The sequence below is a fragment of the Tyto alba genome, unplaced genomic scaffold, assembly GCF_018691265.1.
Source record: "Tyto alba isolate M040663 unplaced genomic scaffold, T.alba_DEE_v4.0 Super-Scaffold_33, whole genome shotgun sequence".
NCBI classification, from domain to species: domain Eukaryota; kingdom Metazoa; phylum Chordata; class Aves; order Strigiformes; family Tytonidae; genus Tyto; species Tyto alba.
In genome coordinates this window covers 17,082,653-17,101,444 of record NW_024881308.1, presented here as the reverse complement: position 1 = coordinate 17,101,444, position 18,792 = coordinate 17,082,653, and the positions used below count along the sequence as shown (strand labels likewise).

Here is an 18,792-nt window from a genome sequence, read left to right as displayed (position 1 = left end):
AACGGCCGCTTGTCGCCCTCCTGCCACGCACACCCCCCTCAGAAACACACAAACGCACACCCCCCCCAGAAACCCACAACCGCCGGGGAAGGCGTCGGGCGGGAAGCTGACAGGGGAGGTCTGGCTCCCACGGCACCAGCAACCTCCAAAACACGACTCAGAGGAAGGAAAGGGCAGCTCCCTTCCCCGTTTCCCCCCACCTCTGCTGCTCTGAAGCACCGTGTGCTCGCCCAAACGCTCGCAGCCCCTCGGCCACCGACAGCCCTACGCACGTCACGCACCGTGTTCCGCGCACGACAGACGAGCTGTTCAGCGTTCTTACCCTGCGGCCCAGGCGAGCGGTACGGTGAGGGGCAGACCCAAACGCCTCGACCGGCGGCGTTTGCAGCACGCGGGACGTGCCACGCTGGGAGAAAGGTCCTGCTCAGTCAACTTCACCAGGAGAAAAATACTACAAAGAAAAAGCGCGGTGTATTCCAAGCTCTGCTTCATGACCAAAGCCACACGTCGAAGCCCACGTGGGTGTCCAACAGGCCAAGTGTTATGAAAAGAAAATCCCGAGAGGTGGCTGAGGAGAACCCAGGAAAGCAGGACAACAGGACAATGGCGGATTTATTTACAATAGGACACAAAGAATACATACATTAATTAAAAATTACAAAGAATACAGAGAAAACACTTCAGGGAAAGGAGAGAAATCAATGCTGGCTGAGCCTCTCCGCTGGGGCAGGGGCAGAAAATAAAAGGGGAAGGAAAAAAAAAAAAATTAAAAAATCAACCAAAATCTCAGAGAGGGATCTCAAATCAGAACTGACGCAGGACTCCACAGCACAGCTGGCTTGCGCCTCCCCCGCTCCCTTTTTCCATCCTTGGCTCCTGGCTGATGAGACTTTGGCATGAGGGCGGCCGAAGGAGCTGCCGGGCGAGGCTGGAGGGGCTGCGTGCCGGGGAGTCGGGCCGCCTGGGAGGGCAGGTCCCCGCAGGGGCAAGGCCGTCGGTAGGAGACGCTGGTCCGTGTGTGGACCTGGTGGAAACTTCTGGCAACTGCGGCTAAAAAACAGCCCCAAACCCCTCAGGGGTGCACGTCAGTGCTGGTAACAGGGGGGGCTTTGGACAGTTCTGGCTTGGAAAGGCGTCACCTGCGGCAGCTGGTCATTTGGAGACCTGGCTGCTTCTTGCAGCAAGAAGCAAAAGCAAAATTTTCCCAGATCTCACTAAAAAGCCTCTCCCCTGTAGCCCTGACTGCGTCCAGCTAGTCTGGGGATGGAGGGAGCCTTCACTGTAACATGGAGCCTTTTTACTGGTAAATATCCTCTAAGTGACCAAAATAAAAAGACTTTAACCTCTTCTAAAAAGAGCTTCCCATGGGCTGATTCAGGCATCAAGCCATGGTAAAAAAAAAAAAAAAAAAAAAAAAAAAAAAAAGGAGTCCACTGCATAAGAACCCATACCAGCTATCCCGGAGGGCTTGGACTGTTTTGTGGAGAAGAACAAAATCCAGCTTCGGGGCGTGCGCTTGTTCTGTTCCCTGGAGGTAGAGAATCCAAGAGGAGGAGGAGGAGAGGGCAGCAGGAGCGGCCGCAGCACGCGCCGGGCCAGGGGAGAGCTCCGCGGGGCCGCTGCCTCCGTCCCCAGCCCCTCCTGCCCCTCCTGCCCCTCCTGCCCCTCCCGCCCCTCCTGCCCCTCCTGCCCCTCCTGCCCCTCCCGCCCCTCCTGCCCGCACCACAACTCGGGCCCAATACCGCAGCCGATCGCTTGGCACGAAGGCGGGGGCGCAGCCGGCCCCGGGAAGGACCCCTGCCCCGTTCCCACACGCCGCCGGGGCAGAGCGGACCCCGGGGCAGCCCCCCCCCCCCACACACACACCCCCGGGCGCTGCCACCAGCACGCTGCTGCCCGCTGGCATCGCCGCCCCCCCCGCCCCAGCCCTGCCAGGGGAGGCGGCTGGGGCGGCCCGTGCTGTCCCAGGAGGGAGGGAGGGAGACGCGACACCGAGGGCTGCAGTTCTCAAGCTCCCTCGGGGTGAAATTGCAACTTCCCCGGCTCCGAACGGCACCTCCGTCCGACTGTAAACAAGCCGAAGCCAGGACTTCCTCGGCCAGAGCGCGCCGGCCTCACGCTGGGCAAGCCTCCGGGCTCCTTCTGCTTTGCCGTAGTCAGGCTCCCTCTTCTGTGCAGACGTGAAGGCAGGAAAGAAACCCGGTCTGGTATTTGTCTGAAGAGTCTCCCTGAATCCTAGAGCACCCTAGGGGCTGGAAGAAAACGTTTTCACAAGTGTTTCCACTGCTGTCTCAAATCCATTCGTCATCAACATAAAAAAAAAAAAAAAAAAAAAAAGATGAATTAGCAAAAAGGGGGTTTACTTATACAGAGGGACATTTCTCTGCTAAAAAAACTCCCTTAAATATGGAACAGGATAATAAAGTTAAAATGTAAGGTATCTACAGACCCCTTTTCCCCCCAGAAGTAGCCCAGATTCCATGTACACTGTGCCAAAGTTACATTCCAAAATGAGGAGTTATTTATTTCTCTTGTCACTCTCCCACTGGATTTTTGTTTCCTTAAAAGAGCTGGGAGAGGATGTCCCCTCCACTCCCAGGCGGACACGCGTTCAGAGGTGTCTCCTCTCTGCTGGGTCTCTGCATCTTCAGTCTATTTTCACTGCGGCGTAGATCTTCCGCACAAACATGTAGGCTGCATAGAAGCCAATGGTGCCAGTGAGGAGCCAGAAGGACAAGACCATAAGGGCGGTGTAGCCGAAGTATAGTAAGGAGGGAATGAACTCAACAATATCCAGCTAAAACAGAAGAGGAGAAAAACAAGCAAAATCACATCCTCAGGTAGCAGGAGTGAGCTCCCCGAAGCAGCCAGTGCCCTCTGCAAGGGAGGTGAGGGGAGGAAACCCTCCACTCGATTTGGTTTTGTGCTGCTGAAGGGCGATTCCCTTCGAGGGGGGGGGGGGGGTTAGGGAACAGCACTCTGCACCCGTAACACGGGCTGGGCCTCGGGCACGTACAGCCTCCCCTCCCCTCCCCTCCGGCACAGGGGGACGCCAGGACTAGGCTGTCCCACCACCTCCCTTCCCAAAACCAATTATCTCCTCTAGCAAGGTGGCACCTTCCCACAAGGGGAGTGACAGTACCTTGTTCACAAAGTAGAAGACGGCGTAGATCAGCACGTAGAAGGCAGATCCTCCAGACACCAAGAAGGTCCTCCACCACCAGCGGTAATCCTGTCAGGGGAAAAAGCCGCATTACCCCGCAGGCTTCCTTCGCCTGTGTCACTGTTTCGGGGGAGCCACGACCTCCCTGGGACGGGGAGAACCCCGCCCATTTTCCTTCAAAGGAGAACCAGAGTTTGGGGCTGGGGGACTATTTTGTCACAGAAGCGTTTCCAAACAGAGGATGAAAAGCTGAGAGTGAAGCAAGACCAGATCAGCAGCACAGCACCCGCTACCGAAGAAGATGGCTCACCTCTGGCCCTGCATTTCATTTTGTATGTAGATGGAATGAAAATGTTTCTCTGGGAAGAGATGTCAGGTCAAAATGCCCAGCTCCCAGCAGAACTTCTGGTATAAACCAGCAGTTCCCAGCCTAGCAGATAATCAAAGAGCTTCAACTCTCCTTGAAGTCAAGAGGTGTCAAGGAGCAAATCACACTCGCGAAGCTGGGCCACTCTGGATTTCTGAGCAGCAGCACGGACACGACCTGGGCTTTTCCAGCAGCAAGTACCCTGACCTACCGAAACTACAAATGTGGAAATCTCACCTCAGCACAAAGCTGGAAGTACACCATGACGATGCTGATTTGGGAGCACGATACCACCAGGATTATAAACACCAGGAACAGAAAGCCGAAAAGGTAATAGAACTGGTTCTCCCAGATTGCCTGAAACAAAGACAGAGCAGAAATTTGTGTCCATGCTCCTGTGATCAATCAACGGACCTGAGACTAACTGCCAGCAGCTAACCCAAGGGAAAACGAGGAGCCTCTCAGCCTCAGGTAGATGAAACCGCAGATCTAACGCATTTCAGAGTGTTACTTCAGAGGAATCAGGTTGCAAAAGGGCGCCCAAAGACAGCTCTGAGGTAGGTTGTTCATTCCCCCCCACCTCCCTAGCAATGGAACAGCAAATTCCTCCCCAGCCATAGCGGGTGAAAACCAGGCAGCAGCTGGAATGGCTCAGTGAATGTCTTAACACCAGGACCCCTCCTTGACAAAGCGTTACAGTAAGCTTTCCTCTTTACCACCATCCTTCAAATCACCAGGGAGTGTTCCCAGAGATATCGGCAGGTGCCTTCAGCAAGAGGACAGCCTGAAGAGACCCACAGCCCAGCTCTCTCTGGGAACAAGACTGAAGGGCCTGAAGGGAACCTGCCAGCCCCTTCAGCCAGTACAGCAAGAGGAGCCTGCGTCAGCGGGAGCCCCTCCCCTTCAAAAGCTTTGGCACGAGAGGAATCCTGTTCAGGAGCAAAATGGGTTAAATGCTTACACTGAAAATGAAGAACAGTTCAATGAACATAGCTCCAAAAGGCAGAATACCAGCCATGAGAATCCTACAGAGCAAGAAAGAAAAATGATAAGTAGCACAATATAACTGTCTGGTCACCAAAAGTCTTCTGTAACCACGCAGCGCGCTCCTAGCAAAAGCTCTACAGGTCCAGATTACCAGAAGAAATTTCACGCAGTCAATGGCACAGCTGCTCCCACTGCTGAGCACGTACCACTTGTACAAGTCACACCACGTCCGAATTGTCAAGATCGTCCCTGATACCGCGTTACTCAGGGAAACACACCTGCCATCCGTGTCCAGAGACCAGCAGAAAGGGACGTTCAGCAACCCAAGGAGGCTGAGGGGAGGGGGCTTAACTCACCGTATTTCCTAGACACTCATCACTCACCCCACAAATTTATTCATATACCACCTCTGCTCCGGGATCTGCCTGGGAATCTGATTTGTCCGTACGGGATTGTCATACGGCTGTTTGCGAAATCCAAAGTAGTAACCCAGGTAGACCAAGGGCAAGGAGATCCCAAACCACATGCAGAGCAAGGCCACCATGGTAGGGAAAGGCACCTGCAATCACACCGAGTCACGGACGTGAGGCTGACAGCCCACCTGCCCTGAAGTCACCGCCCAGCCCAACTCCCCAGCCGACCCACACTGACACCCACACTTCGAAAACCACCGTGAGACGAAGCAACTCCCTGGCAGCCCTGGCACCCGCCTCCCAGCCAGCAGGCTCCAGGGCAGAGGTGGTACCTACCGCTCCAGAGGAGTGTTTCCCCCAGATGAAACAGTTCAGGACGAAGCAGATGCCAAAGACGACGCCCGGATACAGCGTGGCTGTCTGCAAGAGCAAGCACAGGTGAAGAGAAAACACATGACTAATTAGCCAGATGTCTCTCTTTAATGAGTCCGCTGCTGGGACAAGGCACGTGTGGAGTAAGTGAGGATCTCAGACAATCCTCTTGCTTTACTACAGTACGAGCCCTGGTGTTCGTCCTTTCCTGCAAAGCTACGAGGGCTCAATCCACACCAAACCTCTGCAGCGCAGCCAGGCTGCGTCCAGCTACCCACAAATACCCACGGAGCTTATCCACGTTATCTTGCCGTCAGCAAAACAGCACAGGACACCACGAGACTCACACAAAAGGCTCCCTTCTTCCATCGATGTCCTTTCAGAGTCCGGTACAAGCGGCCAGCAAAGAATCCACCAAAAACCCTGGACAGAGACAAGTCAAGAGAAAAAAAAATTAGCTTTAGTTGTCGGGGAGATAAGGGGCGGGCAGGCCAGCAGTGCTGGGGGGAGCAGTGGAGACACCTACCCCATGAACATGAAGAGAAAGCAGGCCGTAGTCATCAGCGCACCCCGGCTAGAAGGTGAGAGCATCCCCAGCATCGCAACGACTGCAAGGGAGAAAAAGGACAAAAGAGCAGCTCTGATGGGTGTGTGCTAGCCAGCTTCTGCAGAGCAGGGGCCTGTCCCACCTGCCTGCCACGGCTGGGCTGCCTGGAATCTGCCTTTGGCACAGGCCTCATCTCCTTCGAAGCGTAACGCACCCACGGCCTCCAGCACTGGCCAGAGGGAGGAAGCCACAGCTTTGATCTCAAGCCACAGACCGGGCTTCAGCCTCAATCTCCCCAGAGGTCTGAGCGGGTCCAGCTCAGAAGGCGAGGCACACACCTGCCACAGTCTCCCAGCCCACTATCACCCACGTCTCCTAGCTTGGTAAGAGGAAATACAAATCCAAAAAGATGCCGTCAGCTGGGAAATGCTATCTAGAAACTCAGAACTGCTGAGCACAGGCCTGTCGCCTTGATCAGCCCCGCAACAGGAGGCAGCCTTAGGCGGCTTCACTCGAGCCAAGGTGAGCACAGGCTGAAGTCAACGGGAGCTACAGGTGCCCTTGAGCATCGTTCCTCCTCTTGCTACAGCCACCCCACGCAGCACGTGCCACTCACAGATGACGATCAGGATCATACAGAAGAGCTGAATTCCAGAACCCAGGAGGGAGCTCAGGATCATAGGATACTGCGGCGGCCTGAAGACATCTCCGTGCACAAGTTTCCAACCAGATTCCTCCATAGTATCTTCCTGCAGGAACAACAGGAAAACAAGGTATTTAGGTACGGTCTGACGGTGGGAATGAACATCCCACCACAGCCAGCCTAAGAGGTCAATCTCCCTGTATCCAGTTCTTCTACAGAATTTTATCATTCTCGTTAAACTTCTTTCCTCTTGGGGTTAAAACAGTTCAGGCCTGAACTGTCAGTGCTGGGGCACAAATTTATGGAACTGTCTGCAGTCATTACTTGGGTCTGAAGACATCTGAACCAGTGATCTGCCAGTGCAGAGAGAGCCAAAGGTGTTGTGACAGCACATGCCAGAACTGCCCTTCCCATCTTCGGGGCTCAAAGCAAAGCAGTGGCAAGGATATAGCCAATCCACCTGCGTCTTCAGACTAGATCCCTCCTCATCTGTGCTTCCCTCCCTCTCTCATCCCAGCTCCAAGAACATACGATGTCATCTTCCTTGTTGTAGTTAGCAATGTCCTTCCGGAGAGTCCGGATGATGATCATGCTGAGGATACCTGAAAACAAGCACAAACCAAGTTTATTTCAGAGGCTCCTACATGGCTGTGCTGCTCTCACGCTGTGCAAGCCCATGGCTCCCACCACCACCACTCAGTTCTGGCTAGCAGAGGAAGCCTTGAGTCCTCAGCCACATCCCCCGGCCTTCAGCAGAGCCAGAAACAAAACCCCAGGCAGTATTCCAGCAGGAACGGGGCACTGGGGATTTCCTGTGTTTTGTTTTTCCCTTAAATATAGACCTGCAAGATGTGTTAACCACATTCTACTGCCTCAACTCCCCCCACTCAGAGAGCAGAAGTGAGTAATTGTCTGATCCCGTGGGGCGCTGCCTGAACTGGGAGGTTTGAAGGGCTAATGTTTGTTTCCTGCCCCTTCTGGTCAGGTTCAGCCATGGCCACATCCCTCCTCGAGCCACCTCCAGCTGAGGCTTAAAGAAAGTTCCCTGCAGGTTAATGGCAAAGCCTTCTCCACCTCACACATCTCACTCACCTGAAAGGAAAAAGACGACCACAACAGAGTTAATGATGGAAAACCAATGAATCTGCACGTCACTCATGGTGAGGTAGGTGTCCCAGCGGGAAGCCCATTTAATGTCACTTTCCTGAAAGAACAGGAAAGTTCTTATCATACCAGCACATTCCCAGTGTCTTCCACAACACCTCTGTGACAGACACGGGAGCACCACCTGCCAGCCAGCTTCCCATCACTCCCTCACCTCCCAGTGGACAGAGTAGGTGAAGAGCAACTGGTTCTCTCTGGAGGGATCTATTTCCTGAGGGGCAGAGCCTGTAGCTTCAGGCAGGGTGCACATGCTCTTCTCATCAGCCTTCAAGTCTGTAAGGGAAAGCAGGGCAGGCACCAGGTGAGCCCTTCCCTCGGGCACCTCCTCTCCCACTGCCCACCCCCGAGGCACCGGGCTGCAATCCCTCCAAATTCCCCAGGGGAAGCACTCCGGCCCCTCTCACCCGCGCTGCACTTCGCACAGCTATTATCACAGGCAGCAGTGGAGCACCGTTAACAAACTTTAAGGAAAGCTAGGCACAGGGTTCTCCTTAACTGGAAGGGTAAAAGCCAGAGGCTCTGACTCCAAGGACTGAGACCATGAACAAATCCTCAGTTCCACATGATACACTGAGAAACAAGAGCTCTCCAGCAGAGCCTGCTGCCGCCAGGGGACAGTTGCACGGGACGATACACACGACGAGCAACTTGCCTTCAAGACACCTGTTTCATGTTGGGCTCACTGAGGTAGGAGTGCTTTCCCCCTCATCGTTATTTTTAAAATTCAACCCCCCTAGAACAGTTCCAAACATTCGGTGGGTCTCTAGACTAGCCAGTAGTGTCCCAGCCGGCGAGATCTGGGCCCCAACAAGAGATAGATGCCACACAAACCTCATGCTAGATGACACAGTGCAAAAAAAATCCAACCCCCAAACCTCAAACTCAGATCTTTTTATATGAATTAATTTTCCATGGATTGCACTTCTCCTGTTGGTACTTCCTTAATAACAAAGGGGTTTATTGTTTTTCTAATTTGGACCCTCTCATTTCTGTGCCCCGAAACCATAACGGAAGCAACAACTGGCACCCTGACACATCAGTGACATTCAACTTTTGGCCCTACAAGAGATTTTTCTCCTTTGTTCCCCCCCTAAGAGTCTCTCACCTTCTAGTTTAATACTTTGGGGAATCACTTCAAAGCGCACAACCCTGTAGGTGGGCTCCTGGTTCTCTTCCACATCCTCTCTGTGGTAGTAAAGGATGAAGGAGAGGTGGTTGTGCAGGTAGAACTAAAACAGATTGACATTAAATAAAACGTTAGCACCCCAAGGGAGGAACAGGCAACGTTCAGAAGCAACAACTGCAGAAAGCAGCTTCGGTGCAGAGAACTAAAGACTCCAACTGTTCCCAGATGCATTGTGCTACAGAGCAAGATCAGGCTAACGCCTTCCAAGGCTACAAGAACAAGAGGAGAGAACAGAGATGTTGAAAAGGTAACACCTCAACCACTCCAGGCACCAGGGACAATGTTTCAGTCTATTTCTGGCCTGGAAAATGTCATTATCTCTCACATCTCAACCACGACTCCAGTGGCAGCAGAATCACCAAATCTAGGTTGGAGAGACCTCAGTAGCTACAACCCCGAGCCTCTTGCCTGCTTTTTCTACCAGGCAGATGTACATTACCCAGATTCCGGGGGGGCCCACAGCTGTCCTGAGCTCGTGCTTTCAGAAGGCTCTTACAACACCTATCACATGAAGAAAGCACCACGAGCCCAAGCTGGAGCAGCAGGCTCACTCACCCGCAGGAACTTCGGCTCGAGCGCTCAGCGCTGCGTGTGCAACTGAACACTGAGCAGGACAGGCCCGTCTGTTAAGTCAAACAGCTAATCTGAGGGCACGCAGCCATGGAAAACATCTGCAGGAATACACATGCTAAGTTTCCATTTGCAAACTTAAGCAGCTGTTCCTCCCACAGACGCTTGACTGTTTTTTGGGGTTGATTTTTTTTTTTTTTTTTTAAATAGAAGATGCTCCAAGACCATCGAAGATTTGCCCGCCTTTGGGGTGCGCTGCCTTGGTTCTGCTGAGGGGAAACCACTGCCTGAGTTTGTCCAGCGTTACACAGCGAGACGACGCTAAGGCTCCTGGCTCTAGTACCAGTAGCCCAGCACCCACCCCCTTCTTCCAGTAAGAGACCCCTCTCATATATCCACTCTCTAAAACCTTTTGGTTGCATTCCTGATTCTGATATTCTCTGCTAGACTTCTAACGCCTTCTGACAGACACCCAGATCTCCTCCAGGCACCCCTCAGACAGCACCTGGATTCTCTACCTTGTTACCGTCCATAAACCCAAGCCTGTATCCATGCTCGAACTGCACATCCTTCTCCTTCTTCTTCTCTTCTTCCTCACGATTGGAATAAAACTCCAGCCGTGTTGCCACAGGGAGGTTATCAGCAATGCTGAAAACACAGATCTCACATCAAATTTGTCCACAACACAGAATCCCCACTGACACAAACCCACGCTCGAGGTGACTCACAGATGGACATAGTAATCCTCCCTGATCCGCTCGGCGATCAACTTGCTCTGCTCCACTGTCAGAGTGACCGGCTTATTGGGAAAGTTGCACAGAACTTCACATTTCTTCTCCATGTTCATGGAAACCTGGAAAGGTGTATTTACAATTCGGTCCCCCCGAAGAACCTCACCTGGAAAATAAGAAAATAGGGGCAGGGTTGAAGACTGCCAGGCTTCTCGGCACCGATCCCGCTGCTGGCAGCGCACCGTACAGCCGGAACGGCGACAGCAAGTCTCCCTTGTGACCACAGATGCAAGGGCAGGACTGAAGGGCAGTTTAGCTATTTTGCTGGAAGAAGCAAGCACCACTTATGAAGCAAGTAAGGCGTTTCCTCTTTCCAATAGATGGACATCCTAGCTTGCAAACAGCCAGCATATAAATTAGAGGAAGCAGGCTCTCCACAGTTTGTTAGAGATGACATTTGCAATTGCTTTTACTCCTGTAAACACACCCTCACGCAGCTCCTAAACAGCAGCCCACTTACTGCTGGGGAACACGCTGCTCAACAGATACGTACCGAGATTCTCAGCCTTGTATGTTATCTTGGTGGGCTGGCAGAAGGGCAGTGAGTAGTACTCATATGGTAGCTGGGTTCGCGAGCTGGTTAGCTTCACAGCCTGGAGGAAGAACAGAAGGATTATCCCCATGAAAGAACTCAGACAGTTTCCTATCCTCTCAACAGCAGGCAGAAGCTGAGCTTCCTTCGTGACTTCTCCCATAGAGCTCACTTTTGGAAGCTGCTGAATTTAAAAAAAAAAAAAAAAAAAAAAAAGACAGCTGTTCCTGGAAGAGCTCCGGCTTTCTGTTGTACATTCTCTACACTATGATTTAGTAGCAATTCATTTACAAACTGAGAAACGCTTGAAGAAAGCAGCATAGTGGATTGGTTTCACCAGTTTATGACTGAGTGGAGTCCTAAGAAACAACAAAGAGCTCAAAAGAGACTCAAGAGTCACATTTGTCACATTTCATACAAGACTGCAGGTTATTTTCTCAAAAAATAACTCATGTCACACTGGACCTAGAGGTCTGGCCTCTAGTGATATGAAGAGTTCAGCAATTTTTAGGTCTGTAGGGAAAGCCAGAGAGCCATCAGATCGGGAAGACAATGGGTGGTGACAAAACCCAAACTCTTCTGGGGTTCCCACAAATCACATGGCACAAGGGAAGTGCAGAGACATACCACGATAGCCAAGGCCACAGTTGCTCCGAAAACCAAGAGTGTTCTGCAATCCGCCAAGGTCATTTATTGGAAGAGCCCTGGCAAACACGCTGACTTGCCTTATCGCTTGAGGAAGCGTTTGGCTCATGAAATCCCTTTGAGAACAGCCATTCCAATACCCCCTGCTTCTGGGAAGCTCACTGTAGCCACAGGCAAGTCTCATTTGCTTAAAAATAGCCTACGTCTGGCAGCCTGTGGCCAAAGAGAAAATTGTGTTGTGCTTCATATGGGAGCAGCCAGCCTCGGCATCCCCAAGGGTGCTGGATTTTGCTGAGACAGAGGCCACAGCTTTAGAAAAATAAATTAAATGGGCTACAAATTGCTGATGTCTGGAAACAAAACCTGGCTTCTTCTGTATGGGTGAAGCAGTTCCATCATTCACTACCAGCAATACTGCACAGGAACAGCTCTTCAGCAAGCCTGGGCTGTAAGATCTACAGTGCTTAAGGACAAATGCCTGCACCAAACTGACACCAAAAGGCTTATCGAGGGTTTCTCTTGACCTGAAGACACAACATGAGCAAACTGGGTAGAAGAGAAAATTGAAAAGGTCTGATTCAAACCACTTCTTTATTCAACCATTCACCTACCACCTAAAGGCCCACGTTCTATAAGCTCTTTGAGAGTCAGTATAACGCTGGAGAAAAATCTCTGATTAAATTCACTTCAAAGCTACAGTGAGAAAGAAAGCCCTTTTCCCAACCAGAGCAACATCTTGAGGACTTTAGTGCAACTGCTGAAGGAATTTGGTAGAAGATAGCAGAAGCAAGAAAGAGAGTCCTGTTGGGAACCACAGGATAAGATGACGACAGTGACCACCTGAGGGCTTATCCCCAACACCCTACACAGATGTTGTGAAAAAGAGAAAATATCTGCCCCCCAAGTTTTAATAACAGGACCCTCAAATTTGACTTCCTACTCCCACTTAGCTGCTATAAGGAAGGAAAAAAAACAAACCACAAGAAAACCCAAAACAAACAGACCAACAGTTCCATCTAAGTTCATCCTACCTTTATTTCTACAGGATCATTGTGGTGGAAGTTGATAGGAGCCACACCAGGCACATAGAAAGACTCTGTACCGTGCAGCAACAACAGCAAAACCAGCATATACCTTAGCCTTTCCTGCAAAGAGAAGAAACATTAAAATACAACAGAAACACGGGAACAACATAGAGATGGGCAACAACACTGAAAGTGTTCACCCCAGACATTAGAAAGGCTGTACAGTCAGGTGATTAACCACAAACTAAATTCAGAAAAGCTAGTCTTAACTTTGTTTTGTGACTCTCATCAAGTCACTTTGCATTGTGTGTCTCGGTCTCTTCATCTACAATTAGGAAAACAGTCGCTTTGCTCAACCACAAGGAAAATGCACTTATCTAACACGCTTCCTCTGGCAGGCTGTCATCTGACTTTTCTCCTCCCACCCGTCTAACACCCCTGTGTCAGAAAGCTCCATGGATTACTTCTCTAGAGGGCCGTAGCCCTGACACTGGATCTGTCAGCTCTGCTCATCAGGAGCCACTTACAGACCAAAGCTCACGCGCCGCCACCTGCAGTGGAGTAGTTAGTGTAGGGTAAGGTCTGACACCAACCGAGCCGCTCGCTGCATCCCAAGGGATGGTCCCTCCTATCCCACTCTTCTTTCCTCCCCGCTCCGGGCCACAACACAGCTCAGTAACAAGACAAAAGAAGTTTTCACCCCTTTTTCAGGGAGTGGGGAGACGAGTCAGGCTGGGAGGTTCAGTCAGTGCCGCAGAGGCTCCAGCACAAACCAGACCCTGTACACCAGCGTGGCTGCAAACCCTTTAACGGACTTTGCTGCTTCCTCAGGTAACAGAGCCCAGTGCAAGCGCGAGCAGGAAGGCTGTGTGAAAACTGAGCTTTAGAGAGTATTAGACAGCAGCAGCTTGGCTGGGTTAGAGCATCGACTCTGGTATAATCTCACTGTGTTACTAGCTCCAGCCCGTTCTCCTAAACTCCCCGTGTGTATGGCACCACTGGAAAAATAAAAACAAACAAACCAACCCCAGAGTCTGGTCTGGGACAACTCTTGAGCTAATGCTGCAGCCATAATAAACCCAACTGCTGCCTTCCCCTGCATGTCCTCGGCAGGGCAGGCAGAGCCAGCCTCCGTGACTGACCACCCGTCCACCCGCACGCAGGAGTTCTGCAGCCAGGGGTGGGGAGACAAATATAGAAGGGAAAGGCAAGGGAAACAGCCTGGCCAAGCAAGACCGGCTCGGGCTGAAAGGAGCCAGCACCAGGCTGGTGCCTGCTCTGGCTCAGCAGGGCCTGGGGTTCAGCACTACCCTCCCACCAATCATCAGGTTGAGGGGTGGGAAGATAATCTGTATTTATTGCCCCCACACCCCCTTCCTCTTCATCACCTTCCTTTTGGCTTATTCTGAAGCTAGTAGGGTGCATTTGGCCCAGGCACCACTGAGGGTCAAGAGAGCATTCAGAATTACTGGCACTGAGCAGGATGGAGAAATAAAAAGTCATAAAGATTGGAGGGGTTTAAATCTAAACTGTATTTAAGATGCAAATGCTAGGCATCTACATGAAATCTGTTAATACTAAATTATCAGCCATATCATTTTTGCTTACAAGGGAGATTTTCAGATCCATTCTAAGCACATCTTAATGCAGCTAGAGCAGACAAAAATCCTCATCTGAAAAGCTACTGGGAAGCACTCTTACAATTGCTTGGGCTTCAATACTATCTTGAAACAACGTGGGGTTTGTGTTCTGTGCTCCACTAAATTTTGCCTTCTCTGATCTTGTAAGAGAATGCTCTGTGACTCTCCGACCAAGGAGGAAAAGGTCTCCCGGCCAGGTGAAGCACTGGAAGGAAACAGCACTCTTGTCCTACATATCACACTCCACAGCAGCCAGCGACCTGTAGCAATTATCTCGCTTCATTCGTCACTGAAGTGTCAGACATACACAGCACTATTACTTAACAAACACCAAAACCACACCACTGCCATCCTTGCCCTGAAGAGCTTACCAGATGACAAGGACAGAACACTGGAAGGTGCTCAGGAGACAGGCAAGCATGTAGAAGATGACATTTTTGATGACACCTTTGGCAGAAATCAGGCTCTTTGCATACAGATGATGATGACTCAGGCAGCACCAGGCAACAGAAAAGACAAGAGGGGGACTATGGAAAGCCTTTCCAGGAAAAAACATTTGGTAGCAAGAAGTGGGAACGCTGCTATGCAACAGGTGGGGGAGCTCTGGAAGTCGAATTTGAAGGAAAAGCCCAGTACACGTTCCTAAGGCAGCAGCTCACTCCTGGCAGAGCCCCTGCAGGATGAAACCAGCTTATCAGGATCTTTGCTTCCGTCCTGACAGATCTGCTTTGTCTTCCCCAAACGAAGGTAGCAGTTTAGCAATAACAACACGGATATGTGCCAAAACATCTGCAGAACTCACAGGCCTGGCCAGGAAATCGTCTTATCTGGGAGATGCCTCCAAGCTAAGTTATCTCCTCCGCAAGGTCAAAACATGCAGGATGGAGCTCTGCTTTAGTTCAGTCACAGAAGCCCCCAGACTTTCAGCAGACAGGAGAAACAGCCTTTGTGGCCTTTACCAACTATTTATATTGCAGAACACATGCATAAAAAAAAAAATATAAATCTCTCAGGTGACAACCTTGCATCTGAGGTGTCAGGAAATTGTACAACAAAGCAACAAGTAGCAAAACAAATATGCACGACTCCAGATGAAGCAAAACCCAGCTGCAAACCGACAAAAATAATTTGGATTGACTAAGCCTTATTATTTTACTATATGCATGCATGCAGACACACCCTTGCGAGACACCCTTTCTCGGGGGAGTACAACCTAAATGAGAGAAGTAACTGCAGAAGCACAATCAGCCCCTCCTGCCCCTGTCCCCCAAATCACAGCGCCCGGTGAGAAGCACTACTCACGCTGAAGCGATCTATCACAGGCAAAAAGCCTGCTGAAGGAAAGCAAACCTCCTGCTCTCAAAAAAGAAAAATCTCTTTCAGATGTCACTACATTCCTTTTGCCCACCGGGCCCTGACAGAAGTCACGCTCAGACCTCTCTCTCACACCAGCAGAAAGCAGCCCCGGGAGGTCAGGGCCCCAGACGAGGCGGAGCGGCGCGCCGGGACCCCGGCAGGGTGCTGCCAGCGCAGCCACACGAACAACCGCGCTGCCCGCCCGTCCTCTGCGGGCGACGGCAGCTACCCTGAAGTCTGGGCGATCTCTCTCGAAAGGTTTTGAAAATCCGTTCCTGTAATTAACTTTAGAATAAAGTACTTAGCTGTACGAATAAATTAACTCAAATCTTCCTTGCAGCCATTCTAACGGTATTTCTTGTCCTGTGCGCAGCAACGAGAACAGAACTTCACACACAAACCCCCTCCAAGAAGTTACTTCTGGATAATTATCACTAGACTAGATATTTGCAGACGATTCCAGGACACATTTTCTCTGATTTATCTCATTTAGACAGGCTTAAACAATATTGCCATTCGCTGTGAATTCACCAAAGGTTTACAAAACACGCTGCCAAAAGAGAGGAATTGTTTAGCTGAATCCCAGCATGACGAGACCCTACAATGTGCATTTATGCCACTGCCACACACACACGTGTGTCCCCCTACGGCTTGTGGTCCCTGAAGCTACCACTGCCAGAGTCTGAGCTCCAACATTTATTTAAGGGAAGGGGGAAACAGAAGCTGACAAGAAGCTTTTCCCTGTGGCACTCTGCCAACATGCTCTCACGTAGCCCAGGGGGCCTGTGGCCAGACCGTTCGCATCTGGGACATCCCTGCCTGGGCTACTGGCAAGTTTTCTACAGACTGACAACTTGAAGAAACCTTCGAGCAATTTCAAGCATTCTGCAAGCATTTTATTAGGGCTGGTACTGTATCAGGGCTGGTTTAGGTCTTACAGTTTCATAATCCACATAAGAATTTAAGAACACAATATAGTATTTGCTCAAAGGGAGGAAAAGGAAGTAAGAAGAAACAATGATGGGTATCATATGACACAATGGACATGGTCCCATTTCTCTTCATCAGAGAAAGGCACGAGGGGCATCCAATGGCCATAACCAAGAGCTTTTCATTTTCAAACACAGTTGAAAAAAAAAACAAACTGGAAAAAGACAACCTATGCAGAGCCATTTGTCCAGCCAGATTCACAAAGCTCTGATATCTCGTTCCACTTACCGAAACTCTTTAATACGGTGACAGAAAGGAAAGAAAGACATAACCTACTGCTTTGTGGGAGGAAACAAAAATTCCACATGTAACAGGGCAAACTGACATGTAACATTTATTCTGCCCTCAGGCACATTAGCAGGACACGCACCGGGCTAATGGCACCTGCTCTTCACCCCCTCTGAGGTGCCAGCCTGACACTTGCTCCCCTTTTTCCAGGGCTCCCTCATTAGATGTCCCTGACAACTGTTTGGACAAGCTCATCTTTATTGCATCTCTGCCCAGCTCACCCTTGCACTCAAAGGAGTCACAGAAAGCCTTTCGAAAAGAGACAAGTGCTGCATTCACATTGATTTCAGAGAGCTCCTTTGACACCAGGAGAGCTGTTAGCAGTCTTCTCTGCCTTTCATAAAAGAGAAGGCTACAAGGAAATTCCCAGTAGGACCATCTTCAGCTCTCAAAGCCAGCTCAGACTTTCCCTCCTCCCTGGCTGGGAGAAAGCAGCAGAGTATGAAGATGCTTAAAGCAAAATAAATTAAAACCTCCGCTCTTCCCATCTCCCTTCCAGGGTCTGCTGATCTTTATGCTACATGAGTCACCTCACATCCTCTACCCTGGCCAACAGCGACCTTTGTATCAGCACACATCATTTATTCATACAACTATTCTTCCAACACATTATCGAGGAAATATCCTTCTACGAAAGAAGGGAGGCAAATCCATTCTTCTACTACAAGACTTCAGGCAGGTAATTTACATTGCAGCAGCTCGTTTTCTCTTCTGGGAGGTGGCACGGATGCTTGCCTACCTTAGCAAACCCCCACCAGAAACGTCTTCAGTTCTGAAGGCCTCAGGGAATAACTCAACATTAACAATAGCGACACGGAGGCGTGGGGCGGTAAGTGGCTTTTCGCGCCCCAAGCCGATAACCGCTGCCAAAAACACTTGGGAAAACCGCACGCAAGGCAACAGCCTCTACCCCCGGCATGAGCACCGGGCTCGGGCCACGGCTGCCCTGCAAGAGAACGGCGAGGGGGGGAAGAGGGGAGGCCGGTTCTCTTCACAGCCGAGAGCACCCAAAGTCTCCTCCGGGCCGTGGCCGTGCCCCCCGGCCCGGCGCCGCGTCCCTCCCGCCCGGACAACGCCAGAAATCCCGCCAACGGAGCCAGTTTTGCTGCCGAGGGGGCGCGGGGCTGGCCAGGGCAGGGACCCGCTCCGTGTCCCCGGGCCCCGGGGACAGGCCGGACGGCTGCGAGGCCTCGGGAGGAACCGGGGAGCCCGGCGCGGGGACCGGCGGGGCTGAGGCCGGGGCGCCGCGTCCCTCCAGCACGGTGCAGACCAGACCCGGAGCCCCCTCACCGCCCCCCCGGGCCGCCCCGCCTGCCCGGCCCCACCGAGGCCGAGCGGGCGGCGGGCGGGACGCGGGGCCGCACCGGGCCGGGCCCCGGGGCCGCCGCACTCACCATCGCCGCCGACGCCGCCATCTTGGATCCACGTGTCGGGACGGACGTCAGCGGAAGCGGCGCGCGGTTGGCTGCGAGGCTTGTCGCCATGGCGACAGCGGCCTCGGCCCGGCCGGGCAGCGGGGCTCGGTGCTGCCGGTGCTGCCGGGGCCGAGGCCACGCCGAGCCCAGCCCAGCCCTGCAGCCGGGCGGGGCGGACCGAGGGCCGCCGCTCGGGTCTTTTAGGGGGTCTCCGGCCCCGCGGAGCCGGGGGGGGGGGGCGCGGTGGTGTCGGCCCCCGCCGCCATCTTTGCTGAGGGCAGAGACCTTCGCGCGGAGGGCGGGCGCGACGCCGTGGGCGCCATGTTGGTTGCGGGCGCCGAGGCGGCGGGGCTGGCAGGGCCCGGAGCGGCCCCGGCCGGTCCCGCCGCTCCCACCCCCCGCGGTCCCGGGACCGCCCGGCCCGCGCCCTCCGTTCCGACCCGGCCCCGGCGCCCGCCCGGGCTTCCGGGCCCGCTCCAAGGGGTGCAGCGGCGTTCCTCTCCCCCCCGCCTGCGGAACGTGAGGAAAGGCCGAAAGGCGAGAGGTTTATAAATACTTTACTGATTATAAAAAGCAGCTTCCAAAGCTGATATAAAAGCGTATCAAAGCGAAGTGTCTGCCTCGTTGCACGAGGAAGACGTAATCACGCGGGCCCAGAAGCTCCCTGCTGTAAGACATACAGGGCAATTTAAAAAAAA

General features: G+C 52.3%; 1 protein-coding gene across 1 annotated transcript; it reads right to left on the bottom strand.

Moving 5' to 3' along the window:
• Positions 1-2,343: 2,343 nt before the first annotated feature.
• TM9SF4 (transmembrane 9 superfamily member 4) lies at positions 2,344-18,163 on the bottom strand. The gene is made up of 18 exons (XM_033002265.2): positions 18,074-18,163; positions 12,412-12,525; positions 10,697-10,796; positions 10,141-10,309; positions 9,931-10,060; positions 8,762-8,885; positions 7,811-7,929; positions 7,585-7,696; positions 7,024-7,094; positions 6,466-6,598; positions 5,829-5,910; positions 5,650-5,725; positions 5,267-5,350; positions 4,901-5,076; positions 4,492-4,555; positions 3,768-3,887; positions 3,143-3,232; positions 2,344-2,797 (listed from the first exon to the last, which is right to left on the bottom strand). Exons 1-18 carry the CDS (start codon positions 18,161-18,163, stop codon positions 2,648-2,650), a joined length of 2,004 nt encoding a protein of 667 aa, XP_032858156.2. The 3' UTR covers positions 2,344-2,647.
• Positions 18,164-18,792: the final 629 nt, after the last annotated feature.